The sequence below is a fragment of the Phaseolus vulgaris genome, chromosome 3 (genome assembly GCF_000499845.2).
Source record: "Phaseolus vulgaris cultivar G19833 chromosome 3, P. vulgaris v2.0, whole genome shotgun sequence".
Classification (NCBI taxonomy): Eukaryota; Viridiplantae; Streptophyta; class Magnoliopsida; order Fabales; family Fabaceae; genus Phaseolus; species Phaseolus vulgaris.
Window position 1 is genome coordinate 14,469,680 of NC_023757.2, and position 17,117 is coordinate 14,486,796.

A 17,117-nucleotide genomic window follows, 5' to 3' on the forward strand; every position below is an offset into this window, starting at 1 on the left:
AACCAAAGAAGCGACCTTGATCCCTTCAAGACACACACTCCCTTTGGTCCAGCACAAAAACACTAAGAATGTTGATCATGATCCCCTCAAGAACACACAGCACTTCTCAGCAAACACACAAGGTTCTTTCAAAAGATACAAAGGATTACACTTGTTACAGAACAAATCTGAAATCAATACAAGATGAAAAATCCTATCTCACACTCTTTGATCAAACTCAATCTCTAAGCAATTCTCAACTTTTCAAAATCTCAATCTCTTGAAAAACTCAAATCTATTTTTCTGTATTTAAAACAAAGTTGTTGTTTGTAATCAAATCTTAACAAACTATTCATTGCATTTAAAGATTGGTCAAAGCATTAAAAACTGGAGCGTAAACAGTTAGAAAATCATTTAATGCTCAGTCAAAGCACAAAACAGTTTTCTGTTATGGTACCAAAACAAACAATCGATTGTTTCCACGAATCAATCGGTTGTTTTGGTTTTGACAGCAAGTCAACCATTGAAAACAGTTTTCAACCTTTTTAAAAGCTCTTAAGTATAAAACAAACGGTTGTTTCGACAAAACAACAGGTTGTTTTTCACTTAGTTTGAAAAACTCTTTTCTTTTAAAAGGATTGAGAATGCTTATGCTTTGGATTCAATCAAGAGTGGATTATACATAAAATCTACCCCAAATCCTAACTAAAAGACAGCTCAGCAACAGTTAGCACAACTAGCCTTTCATCATCCTTCAAAGGGTTTGAATTCTTCAAAGCTTGAACACACTTGATTGCCCAACTGCTGACTTGTGAACTATGTATCGTTGTCGGAGACAAGACGTCTAGGTACGCCAAAGCGACAAACAATATTTCTCAACACAAAATGTTGTACCTTGTGAGTCGTGATCTGAGCTACCGACTCGGCTTCAATCCACTTCGTGAAGTATTCGATGGCCACTATCAAATATTTCATTTGCCTTATTGCCAACGAAAAGGGCCCCAAAATGTCGATTCCTCACCTGTGGAAGGGCCACAGACTATAGATGGACCTCAACTCTTCTGGTGGCGCCTTGTGCCAATTGGTGCGCAATTGGCACTACTTGCACTGCTGGGCGTACCTCACGTAATCTTCTCTTACTGTTAGCCAGTAATACCCTGCGCGTACAACCGTCGACGCTAAAGACCTACCACCAACATGGCTCCCGAAAATTCCCTCGTGGAGCTCAGTCATTATCCTCGTACACTGATCTCCACTCACACACGTCAAGATCGGGTGTGTGAACCCATGCCTGAACAGTGCTCCGTCAACGAGGGTGTACCTTGTGGAGTTTTTCTTTATCTTCTTGCCTTCCTCGGGCTCTACTGGGAGTATCCCATCAGCGAGGTAGCGCCTATAGGGCGTCATCCACGTGTCCCCCTCCTCCAGCATGCATACCTGCATAGGATCCTCCCCTCCTAGTGAGACCGGATAAACAATTACGCTGGGCATCTTCAGTGTGTCCTGAGTCAACGATCGATGACTCATCGCCCTTCCCTTAAACGCACTGATCTGAAGGATGCTTACCCTGTTATCTGCAACAAACGTTCGTGGTGTTTTGAGGGTTTCCTGTATTACTGTCCTCTGCCTTCCCCCCTTGCCCGAGCTGGCCAGCTTGGCGAGCAGGTCAGCATGGGCATTCTGCTCCCTTGGGACGTGTACCAGCTCAAACACCGCGAACTCCCCCATCAAGACTTGAACATAGCCCAAGTACGCAGCCATCCGTGAATCTTTGGCCTAATACTCCCCAGTTACTTGACCCGTAACCAACTGGGAATCGCTCTTTGCCAGCAAGCTTCGTGCACCCATCTCCTTTGCCAAGAGCATTCCAGCTATTCGGGCCTCGTACTCCACTTGGTTGTTACTGGCTTTGAAGGAGAACCTCAGGGCCTGCTCAATCAACAGCCCATTTGCCCCTCCAAGATCACACCGGCTCCACTTCCCTGCTGATTCGAGGACCCATCTACGGAGAGTACCCACTTGAAACTAACCTCCTCTTCCTGCTGCACACTCCCTGGGGAGAGCTCCGCCATGAAATCTGCGTATACTTGGCCTTTGATGGGGCCTCGGGGCTCATATTGGACATCAAACTCCGATAGCTCCACTGCCCAGCGTACCATCCTCCCTGCCACGTCTGGCTTCTGCAGCACTTTCCGGATAGGGAGGTTCGTCATCACTACCACTGTGAAGCTTTGGAAGTAATGACGGAGCCTCTTGGCCGAGAACACCACGACCAGTGACGCCTTCTCTAAGACCTGGTACCTCACCTCTGGCCCTTGTAACACCTTGCTCACGAAGTATATTGGCTTTTGTGTCTGCTCCTGCTCCTGAACAAGGACTAAGCTGATCGCCCGCTCGGTCACAGCAAAATACAACCGGAGGGGCACGCCCATCTGTGGTTTGCACAGCACGGGGGGAGCGGCTAGGTACTCTTTTAGCTTGAGGAATGTCGCCTCACACTCCTTGGTCCACACGAACCGACTGTTTCTTCTTAAACACTAGAAGTAGGGGTGGCCCTTGTCCCCTCCAGTGGATACGAACCTGGACATGGCCGCCATCCGCTCTGTCAGCTGTTGTAGTTCTTTCACCGAGGCGGGGCTCCTCATAGCAAGGATCGTCGCACACTTGTCTGGATTCGCCTCTATCCCACGCTCGGTGAGTAGGAAACCCAAGAATTTACCCGCCTCGACCCCGAATACGCACTTTTTGAGGTTCAGCTTCAAACGATACTTAGCTATTGTAGCGAATAGCTCTTCCATATCAATGGTGTCGTCCTCTCTCCTGGGAGGTCACCACCATGTCATCCACGTAGGCCTGCATGTTTCTTCCCAATATGGGTGCAAGGACCTTGTCCATCAACCTCTGATAGGTGGCGCCCACGTTCTTCAAGCCGAACTGCATCACTGTGTAACAGTAGCAGGATGTCTCGGTCATGAACGCCGTTTTGCACTCGTTGCAGGGGTGCATCTTTATCTGGTTGTACCCGGAGAACGCATCCAAAAAGCTAAGCAACTTGTAGCCCAAGGTGTTGTCCACCAACGCGTCGATGCTCGGCAAAGGGTACGAATCCTTTGGGCACGCCTTGTTCAGGTCAGTGAAGTCTACGCACATCCTCCACTTCCCATTGGCCTTTTTCACCAATACCACATTGGCCAACCACTCAGGATATTGAATCTCTCTGATGTGGTCGACGTTCAGCAACTTCCTCGTCTCTTCCTATACGACCAGCCGCCTTTCTTCGTTAAACTTTCTTTTTCTCTGGCGCACAGGTCAGACTTTGGGGTCCATGGTGACGCGGTGGCATAGAAAGTCGGGGTCGATACTTGGCATGTCCGAGGCGGACCATGCGAAGGCGTCCAGATGACGCGATATCACCTCTGCCACCCAGTTTTGTTCCTCTTGGTCTAACGACTTAACCAACTTGAACATTTTACCACCAATCTGCCTTTCCACAACGTTCATAGCTGGCTCAAGTCGCCTCTCCCGAGCGTTCTCTGCGCGGGCTACACCTACACAGTCCTCCTCCATGGGCGCCTCCTCCATGGGTGGGCGCTGCACTACCATGAACACACCCCTCTTCGTTTTGAGGCTATTCTCATAGCACTTCTTGGCCTCTTGCTGATCAGATTTGATCACGATCACCTTCCCACTCAGATCGAGCAGCTTCATCTTCATATGGCGTGAAGACACCACCCCTCTCAGCCGATTTAGAGTCGGCCTTCCCAGCAAGATGTTGCACGCCGACTGGGCGTTTACCACTAGGTATCTTATGTTTTTTGTGCAAGATCCGGAGCCATCTGTAAAGATCGTCCTCATCTCCAAATACCCACGCACCTCCAATTGATCTCCTGCAAAACCATACACACACCCCGTGTATGGCCTAAGCTGGTCAGGAGACAGCTGTAACTTATTAAACGTAGGCCAGAATATCACATCTGTCAAGCTACCCTGGTCTACAAGCACTCGGTGTACTTTCCTCCCCGCGGTTACAACCGAAATCACAACGAGGAACGATGTCGCGAAGATCAGCCCTCGTGAACATGAGGTCGACGTCGAGCGAGTCGTCCACCACCCGCTCTGTTACTAACATTACCGAATGCACGTACCTTTTGGGCTGAGAGGCAGTGCACCCTCCACCTGAGATGGTGTGGATCTCCCCGTGGATGGGCATCTCGTGGGCTTAGTCCCTAATGGCCCCGCCAGGTAATCATTCAGGAAACTGCTCTTCACAAGCTCATCCAGTTGATGCCACAATGCCAAGCAGTTGTTTATCGGATGACCAAACGCCTGGTGGAACTCGCACCATGCATCCTTGTGCGAATCCAACACCTTATCAGTCTTCACCGGCATCTTCAACCTGTCCGCTATGTTGGGCACAACGATCAGGTCTTTCAGCTCCACCACAAAGTTGTGCCTCACCGGCTTATTCTCCCCTGAGCGCCCCTTAGCCTGGGGCTTCCTTGGCTCGTAGGGCCGCTTTCCTCCTTGACCCCTCTTCCCCGTCGCGGCCTCGTTCACCCTCATGGGTTGTGCGCGCAACGACACTCATGGATGCGCGGGAACGATGATCGCGCGCTTCTCATTTACCTCACCTTTCGCTGCAATGTCTGCCGTCGCACGACGCCTGATCTCAGCGAAAGTCTTGGGGCGACTTCTGATGAGCGACTCACTGAATGGTCCAGGGCAGATTCCCTTCCAGAACGCATGGACTATCATCGACTCATCCGTGGTGTTGACCCTTACCACCTGTGCCCCAAAGCGATTAACAAACTCTTTCAACATTTCCCTCTGATACTGCCTTACGTTGAAGAGATCGTCGGAATTGGGTGGGGGAGCACGATTCGCTATGTATTGTTCCCTGAACAGCTTCGACAGCAGTGCAAACGAAGTCACGTGGTCATCTGGGAGGCTGATAAACCACTTCATCGTCGTTCCCACCGACGTGCTCATGAACAGCTTACATCTGACGGCATCAGAACCGCCAATTAGCATCATCTCAGTATGGAATGTTGTGAGGTGTGCCTCCGAATCCTCCATCCCAGTGAACGTGGCTTTAGGCCTCACGAACGTGGCAGGGATCGCAGCATCCATGATTGCCTATAACACTGGGAGGCGTTGCGCATTCTTGCTTCTCTGTTTCATGACTCCAAGGCTGGTTGCGTAACCCGCGACGCAACTCCTCATTTCTTGCTTGCGGCACCACAAGGTCCAGCTGAATACGCTCCTGCTTCACCTTTGACACCGCCATCGCCTCCTGGAGGCCCTACATCATCTTCATCACCTGCTGAAGGGTCAAACTCTCACCTCCCACATGCGCCGTAGAACTCTGCCTAATATTCCTCATTCTTGGATGTTTATTGGCGAATCTTGAACTGTTTTATCGAATCTTGGAACTTTCTTCGATGAATCTCAAATTTTCTTGACGAATCTTGAACTTTCTTCGGTGAATTTGAGCAAACCTTGAGGATTTTTTACGAACCTTTCAATAATCTTGAAAAAATTTGACAAATTTCCACAACTTTCACTAGATCTTGAACTTCTTGCGGTGGGACAGATGTTTTAGAACGGGTCACACGGTGGGTGCCAAATGTTCCCGCCGGTTGATTCGAACACCTTCGTGTGTCTCTACGAACTGCGCTTCAAGAACCCCTTTGCTTTTGTTCCAACGTTCTCCTTCCTCCACCGTGAACACCTGAAACAGAGAGAAAAATGGCGCTCTCGTGGCTGTTTGCACTCCGACGGTCAAGTCAGCTATTGGATAGGAAACACCAAACACTTCTCGTCACAGAACACCGTAAGGTTAATGTTCAGAGAAATGCGTAACTGAATCGTAAGTGAAAATGCTAGCTTCCCTTATTTTGTTTATCATAAAACCTTATATACCTTCCCGGTGTTCCTGTCGACGTGTCAGCCTGAGACTTGCGCATTCTTTGGGCGCTCCTTAGCAACACTGTTCCCGGTCTTAGGGCCCTCTCAGTGCGTAAGGTTGCCCTATCGAAGTGCGACTCGTGCGGGGGTGACTGCATGGGTGCCAACTCATGCGCCCATTCTCTGAGTCATCCGCCCTGGGAGTTCCCTGCTTACCTCACGTGCCATGCATGCATATCAGCCTCTGGGACGTGACCCTCCCATGGGTCGTCTTTGTACTAGTGGCTTTCCAACGGTGGTGCGTACTGCCGCGTCCCTACACCTCATGCATGGATCCCTCGTGAGTTGGGTCTCCCTACTGGTAACTGGGGGTGTGGCTTGAAAACCACCTTTCTTTATCTATCATTACTATTTGTGGTGCCGAGGCCCGAGGCCTCCACGCCCCTACTATGCCGCCTCCTATTGTGTCGCCTCCTCCACAGTCACCCCTACCCGTGACATAAGGAGACACTTCTTTGACATGTTATGCTTTCCAGGGGTCCCATCATGTTGACTTTGGTCAACGCCCGAACCCGGTCATCGCCCGAGGTCGGTCAACGCCCGAGGCTGGTCAACACCCGAGGACCGTACGGTACAAAAAGTGACACAAACTTGATAGTGTTTTTTACTAACTTCTATTTCACTAATTGTTTATTCACTTGTGAATTATAGCTCATATTTCTTCAGGAGAATCTTATAAACCCCAATCTCCCCAAAAAGCTTTCCTCATGGGTGAGTTGGCAACGGCCAAAAGATCCTTAGCTCAAAAGTATGAAGAAATGAGACAAATGGAGGAGAGGCTCCAAAGACTTGAATCGGCCCATGATAGACCCTCAAGAGGAAGAAGATGGAATCAAAGGCGTGAATCAAGGAGTTATCACCAATATAGTAGCCAAGAAGAAGAGGAAGAATGGAGATTGAACAATTTTGAAGAGAGGCTCCAACATGGTTCTAAAATTTCTTTACCGTAAGTTAAAATTCCTAGTTTTAGTGGGGAAGGTGATCCCAATGTCTATCTAGGATGGGAGGCTAAAGTTGAACAAATTTTTAATGTACATGAGGTCCAAGAAGACCAAAAGGTCAAGTTAGCCTCCTTAGAATTTTTAGACTATGACATGCAGTGGTAGCATAAAACTGTAATGGACATTGGGCTAAACAAAAGGTCAGTCGTGGTCTCTTGGGAGGATTTAAATTTATGCATGCACGCTAGATTTGTTCCTCCACACTATAGGAAAGAACTCTTGTTGAAGCTCCAACGACTTCAACAAGGAACACAAAGTGTGGATGATTACTTTAAAGAAAATTCTTCTTGTTGATCTTCTTAAGAATAAAACAAGTTGTAAATAGTTTTGATCACTTTGAGGGTCTAAATAGCAAATATAGGTTAGACTAAGGTACCTTTAGCATAATAGGTGATGTGGGTAGCATTTTAGCTTGTTCCTAACCCTTTTGGAAGGCATTTTGACCTAGTTTCTAGAAGGACAAGCCTAGGATGCGGGTTTGACTTAGTCAAAACCTAAGGCTGCCCATTTTTCCCCTTTTCTCATAATACCCCTTTATCTTGTTCTCCAAGGCTTCTTCACCTATAAATAGGAGGCCTACCTAGTGTATTTTACATGTTGAATTTTGAGAAGTAAAGAAACTCTGCACATTTTGTGTGAGCTAGAGTGAGTGTTATCTCCTCTCCCTTGGTCTTATCTTGATGAGAATTAAGCTCTCAAGTGGCAGCCTTCCACTCATCTTTATGGTTACCACCCATCAAGTGGCGTGAACATCACTCTCATTTCCATAAGTTTCTTTTTTCCATTCTCCTTCATTTTCGCTTTCCATTCTATGTTCATTGTCTTAGTTTCCTTCATTATATTGTTTTTTTCGGTTTTGTCTTTATCATTTGAGTTTTGCATGCTTTCTCACCATATCGTGTCTTTTGATCTTTGCCTTTGTGAAATGAACCTTCACGTCTACTTAACCACTTGGTTAAGTTAATGTCTAGTGGGGATTTTGCTAAGGTTTTCACTTTTAAATTCCTAAAACTTCAATCTAAGTAAAGTGTCACACCATAAAATGAACAATCCTAAAATCAACTCACATCATCCCTGTGATCATCTGTGAGTGTATCAAATCTGTGAAGAACCTGTCTTTCAAACATTGATAGAGGTTCACCTCTATACTCAGGTGCTTGATATGCAACCAGAGCATTGTAATTTGTGGCAACAACATCGTCATTCATGAATGAATGGACTGGTAACTCCTCCCAGTGATGCATAGATGGTTGAGGTGGTGATTCTACCCTGTGTGATGATGAGTGATGCATCTCATACCCTGTTATATTTCCCTAAGTTTATTGACCGTGTTTACTTTGACATTTGTTTGTAGGCATAATAGCTCAAACCAACCCGAGGCGATTAATATGATAAAGCAACTTCGTCGACAGGCAATCGGTCGGCAAAAAGGCTCATTGGAGCTTGTTGGTGGAGGTCCAACCACTCTCATCATGGACTTGGTGCCTCTTTCCAGCGTCGAGGAGTGCCCTAGGAAGCATAAGAAAAGGGGAAGTCTTGAACTTTTTGGGAAGGATTGTCGTTTGAGACAAATCTTCCTTACCCGAGCTAACTATGTGGTTTATCACTATAAGAATTGATGGCTTAAACAAGAGGAGGGTGAATTTTTTTGTAAAATATTATCTCAAATACTTGGCTTAGAATGAATCTTTAACAAACAACTCAGATAAACACTTAAGGAAGGCAATCAAATAATCCAACATAAACAGATATCAGAATTTTAACCGGTTAAAACTGCATTTTAATTGGTTGTTTATAGCAGCAGAATTATCAAACAGTTTGAGAGTTTAAGAGAAAGAGAGATTTACACACAAGGTTTATACTGGTTCACTCAATCCCTAAGCTACATCCAGTTCTCAGACAATCCTCTAAGTTTCCACTAGTAATAAACACATATTACAACACACATCATAAAGAGGTGACTCTGAATCCCACAAAGCCTACTCAACCGCTTTGCAACACTTAACACCTCAAGACAGAACAACTTCTGTCTTTACAGGATTTCAAACACAAACAGTATGTAAAAGAAGTACAATTACAAGACACTAAGTAATGTGATCCAATAGCATGATAGGGATATGATATGAACATGTTATGGATTCAATAAGAGTTGGAATATGATTAGGCACTTTTTAAGAATTGGATCAATGTTCTTAAACATTCAAGAACACACCAAATCACAAGAACCAACCCAAACTCACATAGAAACCCATCAAGAACAACAAACCCATGGATAGAAACTCAAGAACACAACATATAACATTAATACCCATGGAGGACGTGACCAAAACAGCAAGAACAACCAATTTGCACCGATTAAAATTGAATATAAGTGCAGCAAATGAAAGAGGACATCATAAGGAAGAGATTGCACCGATTGAAAGTGAAAACAAACAAGTAGAACAAAAATGGGTAATTTGGAATGAAGGGAAAATGGACTTATGTGGATGAAGCTCTTGGAATTGTGCAGGCCACTTGAAGGGGTGGATTGCCTTCAAGATAAGTGTTGCCGCCACTTGAGAGCCCAAGATCTCCCAAGATAAGACTAGAAGAGGAGAAGACACAAGTCTCTCACACTCACTCACCAATTTGGTAGAGATTCTTTACTCTCAAAAATCAATTTCAACTTTTTATTTCAAAGAGCCATGCACCCCTTTTATAATAGAAAGGGTTGGTCCAAGTTACAAAGGAGAAGGAGCTTGAAAGGTCATTCTTCTAGTTCCTTCCCAAACTAGCGCCTAAAGAGAAGGAATTAAGAAGAATCACTTCTTCTAGCTTTTTCTACAAACTAGCACCTAAGGTACTTTACAAAAGAGGTGTCTTTTTGGTTTCCATCTTAGCACCTTCCTAAAGCTATTTCTATATTATTTACAAGTTTATACAAAAGAAATTACAAAGAGAGATATTAATTGGAGCCCATTCTTGAATGCTTGTAGTCTTCTTTTAGGTTTGGTCCTCTCTTTATTTAATTTCTTCTTTATTTTTTAGAAGACTAGAAGGAAGAACTTTAAATGCCTGGGGGGATGGCCTCTTCCTCCATTAGTGAAATCCTCTTCTACTTGATCTCCATCACTAAGCAAGGATAGAAAACACCTGGAATTACAAAACCACAAATCCTATGATCAACACTTATCACCATAGCAAAGCTTGAAAAGCACTCTTGCTCTTTTCAAAACACTTTCAAAAACCAAATCTCTTTCTCAAATCTGAATCAATACTTGTTGTATTTGTTGTATATTTTGATTTGAACGAAAGCTTTATTTACAGCCCGTGAAAAGCAGTCGTTGTAGACAGTTTTGATTCACTGAATCAGTTAAAAAAAGTTTTCAAAAATCTCTTATGAAAACACACATTTAACCGGTTGAAACCACGATTTAACCGGTTGAATGAGTCAAGAAGTTACACAACTGATTCAAAAAGCAGTTTCAAAACTTCCAGCCAGCTAAGTGACAAACAACTGATTATCTCAACAAATCAACCGGTTGTTTTCCCTTTGCTTGGAAAAACACTTAATTTCTTAAAACAGTTTTGATCAAGCTTTGGGTAGGCTTCAAGGACTGATCTTAACAAAGATTCTAAACAGCCTAATCTAAACCCAAACCCAGAAAGCAACACAGCTTCAAGCTTCATGTGGATTTGATACATCAAAGCTCCCATGTTCAATAATCACTATTCAAGAGGGATTTTCACGTTAGGGCAAAGCTTCCTTAGCCAAAGTGTAATGATTTTTTAGCAACGAGAGGGATTATCATTTTTAGGAAAAACTTCCTTAATCGTGCCTTTGAAGTGCATTGTGTGTGCATTCGGGAGGGATTCTAATTTTTAAGCAAGAATTTCCTTGACCGAATGGTGTGCAAAATTTGTCATAACTATAAAACAATAAGAAATTTATAATTAAGTTCTTCATTAAAACCTTTTCGACCGAAAATTCTCCTTAGGGATAAAACATATAAGTGAGGAAAGAGTGAACATTTCATCATTTATTAGCTATAATAAAACTTGAGGTGAGTGATATTCCACGTCTTTGGTATGAAACAAATTTTAAGTAATAGGCTCCTCTAGCCACTTTGTCTTTAACTCGAAAGGGTTCTTTCCAATTGCTAAAAAAATTTCCTTGGAGTTATACCTTTTGGTAACCCGAATCTTGCACGCTTCCTATATGATTCTAATTTTGTCTCTATATTCATTAATCAAATCCAGATCTACTATTAGGATTTCTTGATTTAAATTGACATCAAATATTTGTCTTCTTAAAGAAGGTTTGCCTGGAATCGTTGCTTGAGTGTCATAAGTTAAGATGTAGGGATTTTTTTGGGTAGTTGTTTGCGAAGTGCATCGATACACCCATAAGACTTCAACTAACTCTTTGGTCCACTTCCCTTTGGTTGTGCCAAGTCTCTTCTTTAATCCGTTAAGAATAACATTGTTTGTTGCCTCGACTTTCCCATTAGTCTGAGGATGCTCTACGAAACTACTAATATGTTTGATGCCTAATCCATCATAAAATTCAGCTAACCCTCAGTCGATAAATTGTCGACTGTTATCTGTGATGGTAATGTTAGAATGTGTGGCCAAAACAAGAGGGAGTGAATTTTTTTCACAAGATTTTCGCAAAGATGGGAAGTAGAGTGAAAAGTTCTGAAAAATTAATCAATTGATTTTCTGTTCAACTGGATAAAATTTCAATTTTATAGTTCTTTATAGAAAATCAACAAGTTGTTTTCTCGAAACAACAGGTTGTTTATACCGGCAAGCAATGAAAAAATTGTAAAACAGTGTATAAGAGAAAGGATAGAGAGATTCACACAAAGAGGTTTATATTGGTTCACCCTTAACCAAGAGCTACATCCAGTCCTCAGCTAACGAATAAGAATTCACTATGCAATCAAAGCTAGATTACAAAATACACACCAAGGTTGTTGATCTTGAATCTCTTAAGAACACACAACACTCTTTGGCACCACCACAGTTTTTAGAAACCCTTTCTGAAACTGCCTTACACATATTTACAGTATTCGCAAAGCTTTTTCAAAACCTTTTGAAAACCACTAAGTGTCAAACAATCAGTTGTTTCGACAAAACAACTTATTGAAATTTCATAACTTTTTAGAAAACCCTTCTTTTCAAAGAGATAAAGAGTCAAGTGAGCTTGGATCAATACTAGGTGTGAATTGACAGTTCAAAAACTACTAAACCACACAAACAAACATAACAATTGGTTCTTCAAGTCTTCTACTCAGATTTGGAGGCATCAAAGCACCTTGTTCAACAGATAACATATGGAATTCCAAAATGACATGCGATATTCTTCCATACGAATTTTTTTATGTTTCTAAATGTAATTGTCGCAAGTGGTTCAACTTCTATCCACTTAGTAAAATAGTAAACTCCTACAAAGATAATTTACATTGTCCCTTACGTGGACTCAAAGGCTCAATGATATCCATTCCCCACATCGCAAATGACTAGGGAATATTTAGATTCTCGAACTTTAGATGGGATAGTGAGCCATGCTCTTGACATTTCAATCATTTTTAGAAATATATAACCGATCAATGAATTCCCTTTTTTTTGTCGTAGAAAGTCTTGATAGCAAGTCAACTCTAACATTGTTTCCAGATAAGTGTCATATTTCAATAATAGTTCATATTAAAAAAATAGGCATTTATTATTTTTTATTGATAAAATAACTATAATTCAACTCTTAATTTAGAAATTTAAACCTTTTTCTATATTTTATGATTATAAGATGAAGGAGAACAATTTATTCTCAGATTTGTGTTAGTTTCAAGATTATAGAGGAAAATAAAGATAAAAGGGCTAAAGAAGAATGAACAAGATGAAAAGGGAAAGTTGGAACATTGGAAACTCGCTCAAAAGTAGCCCAAACTCGCCCAAACAAGATTACTCTAGAGGAATTCGCGCAGGCGAGTTCACTCCAATGAAGTTGGGTTTTTTCTCGTCAAACTCACCTAAGTAAGTAATAACTCGCTTAGGCAAGATGTCACTTAGCTTAAGCCCAACTAGGTTAAATATGAGTCGTGAGGCATAACCCTACACATCATTGGGAGAATAAAAATAAATATAACACCCTAAAGGAGGCAGTCGTCAAGAAGAAACATCTTAGATCTCGTTTTCTTACTTTCCATGCTTGTAATGGACAACATGAGTGACTAATTCTTCCCTTTATTTATTGAGAGTAATTTGTTCAAACTCTTATGTATTGAGGTGATATTTACTGTACCGTCCCGTATCAGGGCGTTGACTAAGTCAAGGTCAAAGTCAACGACTGGAAAGTCAAAGTCAACTCAAGGCGTCGCCCAGGTGTAGAGACGCCAAGAGGAAGCGTCGCCAAGACAAGGCGTCGCCAAGGCAAGGCGTCGCCAAGGCAAGGCGTCGCCTGGGTGGAGGCGTCGCCCAACCAGGGCGTCGCCAGATCAAACAGTGCTAAAGTAAGGCAATCACGGTGTGGTTCTCCGATACCCATGGGTAGGAAAGACCATGGAGGGGGTGACGCCGTGGGAAGGCCTCAGGTCCCAATAGCACGGGGCAGCGATAAAGAGAAGGAAAAGGTGGCTTCAAGGCCATAGTAATAGTACCAGTGAAGGGCAGCCTGACTCGTGAAGTGCTCCTGCCGCCCCAGAGACGCCCGTGGGGCAGATACGACTCAAGAGGAAAGTCACGCCCAGGGCAACCGGGTGCAGGGTACAAAAGGAAGGCAGATACGCTCTCAAAGTAAGTGACTAGATACTTGGGGGCATGAGTTGGCACCCAAAAAGTCACCCCTAGCGCAGTAGCACTCTCAGTAGGAGGACTCACACGTAGAAACGTCCCCAGATGGGCAGAAGCGTCCCCGGATGGGGTCATGGCGTCGTGAGGCCCTCCACGTGTACGACAGCCATACCAGAATGGAAACACCCTTTAGTCAGGTGCCAGGTAATTAAAAGTTATTCAATACAGTTTCCCTTTCGAGCATTCAGGTACTATAATGGCTCCCGAGCATTTCAACGCCTTAAATGCGCTACGTTTTCTAATTAAGCGCTTTAATGAGTGTGTTACGTTTGTGATTAAAAGCGCGTTAAGGCGCTTTAAATGCTTGGGTAGTTTAAATAGCGCGGAGAATGTTGGAAAAAGGGTTGGAACTTTCGGCAAATTTATCAGAGAACTCTCTAGTTGCTTGCTCGTGCTTCAAGGTTACGTACGAGTGACTGGGGAATATTTTTGCCTGAAGGAGACAACACACACATATACACAGTTTCTTTTTACCACCTTCAGAGTGCCATACGCGGTGCTCAGAGACGTGGGTGGACAGTTTTGGTGTTTCTTGCTGGCTGACTTGAGCGTCGGAGGGCACACGGCCGCTAGGGCGCCTCTTTGTCCTCTTTTTTGCAGGAATCCACAGGCAACCAGTGGGAAGGAGTCCCTAGCTGACGGCTGAGGTCGAGCACGAAGACGTCCCGGTCAACCGGATGGAACATTTACCTATAATATTTCAATTCTTGATTGATGATTGGTATTATCATTTTATTCTCAAAGCTTGATTATTCATGATTTTGATCCTTAGATTTGACTATAAAGTACTTCTAAGAATCTGATCTAAATAACAATGCTTAACATATTTGAATGTTAGGAATATATTTGAAATGTTAATTTCTTGTTAACATTTGTTTGTAATGATAATGAGTTTTTATAAATATGCAAGGAATCGATATTAGGAAACTCTCTTAATAATTTTGTATGCGAGGAATCGATATTTAGGAGACTCTCTTAATAATTTTGTATGTGAAGAATTGATATGAATGATTTTTATATGTGCATCAATATCAATCAAGATTGAATATTATAATATTTGGTAAAAATATAGACGAGTGAGAAGGATGAATCCCAATCCCAATTTTTCCAATTGAATCACACAAATATTTTAGTTTGCTTTATTTACATTCTTGCAATTTCATCGTACCTAACAAACTTTAATACAAACTTTTACATATATATTATTTTCTATTTAGTGAATATTATACTTGAGAATTCAACTATTCCTTATGGATTCGATATTCGTCCTTAGGGACAAATTTATTACTTCTGACACGGTACACTTGCCACAAAATAGTCCTCAATTTTGCGTCGTATGTGTTTGGTATAGACTGAATCGAACTTGGAGATTAAATTTAAAACAAGGTGATAGTATTTTTGCAACAAGGACTCATTCACCTTGATTTTTCCTTTGACTTAACTGCCTACCAACTGGAAGTCGCTTTTACATAGTACCTAGCAAGCCTTTATGTCATTTGCTAGTGTCAGTCTTGCCAGTATGGCTTCATATTTGGCCTAATTAGTCAAAGTTTTAAATTCAAACTTCAAAGATTGTTCCAAAAGGACCCCATCCAGGCCCTCCAGAACTATTCTTGCTCCACATGACTTTTTATTGGATGATTTATCCACATGTAGTTTCCAACATAAGTCATCATCCTTGGCTGGCTTAGGACTTAATTCTATTGTGAAATCAACTAAACTTTGGAACTTGATTGACCCTCTCGGTTGGTATCAGGTTTCCAACTTTGACAGTTGAGCTGCCCATCCTATCTTGTCAGGGCTCTCGGGACTGCTCTCTACTCAGTCCTTGTGATCTTTTGGAGTGTTCCATTCTATGATCTCATAAACGCTCCCGGGACAGTTATTGGTGTTGGACTAAATATACCTTTTATTTGAACACTCTTGGTAACCAAAGGAGCTCTATGAATGATGTGTTATTTTCCAAAGGCAAATGGTGGCTCCTCCTATTTCCTGGTGGTTTCAACTCTCTCCTTGGGTGGTTGAGAGTGGCTTTGTTGAAACAGAGGGGGCCTTACCTGTTGATTACACTCCGAAAATCAAGTCAGTACTGGGCTAAGAAACAGTAAAGTATGTAAAGCAGTTTCAGTCTTAGAAACAGCGTACCTTTCTAGGGCTCTTACCACCCTTTATATAGGTTGTGTCTAGGTCAACTCCCTGTCCCACGAGGATCTTTCCTTTAGTGGAATTAGGGTTACTGGTGAGGCATCCTGTGACGCGTTGCACAAGCTTAGCGCAGCCGCAACACAAGACTTGCCTCTTCTATAGTGCAAAATCTTTAACAGTATGGCCGTTAAGGCACCAACTCATGTACTAGCGCTGCGGGGCCATCTGTTCTATGGGTGCCCTAAGTATTCACGTGTCATGCATACAGTTTACCTTTGGAAACCCTAACCCTAACGGGGTTTAGCACCTCCAAGGATTATTTACTTGTGCTAGACCTGAACATGTTATACACACCACATGCATGAACATCTCTTGTGACTTAGGTCCTTCTTATATCTGGGTGATAACTCATTATTGTTTCTAAGGCCCACCTACATTGTCCATTAATGCGACCGAACCACCGAGGTCTGATGTCGACGTCTAATGTCGCCCTCTCTGAAGTCGATGTTCGAGGTCTGGCCAGTACAGTATCATTTTAGAGATTACATATTTTTGTTTTTTTCAAAAAAACTTGAGAATGACACGTGGACAAAAGAGCATGTTTGTGTCAATTGTTATATATAAACATTTTATATTTTTACTTAAATAGGAAATAAAATAATTTCTGATTTTGTATTTATTTAGGATTTTTAAAAACTTTTGAAATTTTATTTATGTATGACATAAAATAAGTTAAGATTTGTGTTTATTAGAATTTTGGATATTTTAAAATTTTTATTCATTTCAAATATTCATGACATTAAGTGTACCGCCCTGGTAGTCGGGTATGATGACGTGGCATCCTGCTACAGTGTAGGCGTGTTGACAAGGCGCCAGGTTGGCAAGAAGGGAAGGAAGTCGGGGGGGGCACGCGTAGTCGCCAGTTGTTAAGCTGGCGTGTTCCGACTTCCAGTTTCCCAGAATAGGCGATCGCCAGGTTAAAGATCAAGTCGCCAGATGAAGACCAGGCGACCAAGCAGTCGGAGATCGCCAGAACAAGCACATCGCCGAAGATGGAGGAGAAGCAGATTATGAAGGCGGCCGGCGAGACCACAGGGAAGGTGTATGAAGGCCCTAACTCGCCAGTTCCAGTAGAGATCGCACTCCTAAGTTAGCTATGCACTGGGCAGTACCATGCATAAGTAACTTAGCCAA

At 42.9% G+C, this 17,117-nt stretch overlaps 2 protein-coding genes across 2 annotated transcripts; both read right to left on the reverse strand.

Annotated features, from left to right (window-relative positions):
- Window positions 1-1,077: 1,077 nt before the first annotated feature.
- Window positions 1,078-1,740, reverse strand: LOC137839172 (uncharacterized). Its single transcript, XM_068648298.1, has one exon. It carries the CDS (start codon window positions 1,738-1,740, stop codon window positions 1,078-1,080), a length of 663 nt encoding a protein of 220 aa, XP_068504399.1.
- A 2,823-nt stretch (window positions 1,741-4,563) lies between these two features.
- LOC137839173 (uncharacterized) lies at window positions 4,564-5,109 on the reverse strand. Its single transcript, XM_068648299.1, has one exon. It carries the CDS (start codon window positions 5,107-5,109, stop codon window positions 4,564-4,566), a length of 546 nt encoding a protein of 181 aa, XP_068504400.1.
- Between the last annotated feature and the right edge of the window lie 12,008 nt (window positions 5,110-17,117).

Bases quoted from the DNA above. Each gene is read 5' to 3' on its own strand.
- LOC137839172 (XM_068648298.1), bottom strand. From the start codon at position 1,740: ATGGCTGCGTACTTGGGCTATGTTCAAGTCTTGATGGGGGAGTTCGCG.
- LOC137839173 (XM_068648299.1), bottom strand. From the start codon at position 5,109: ATGGATGCTGCGATCCCTGCCACGTTCGTGAGGCCTAAAGCCACGTTC.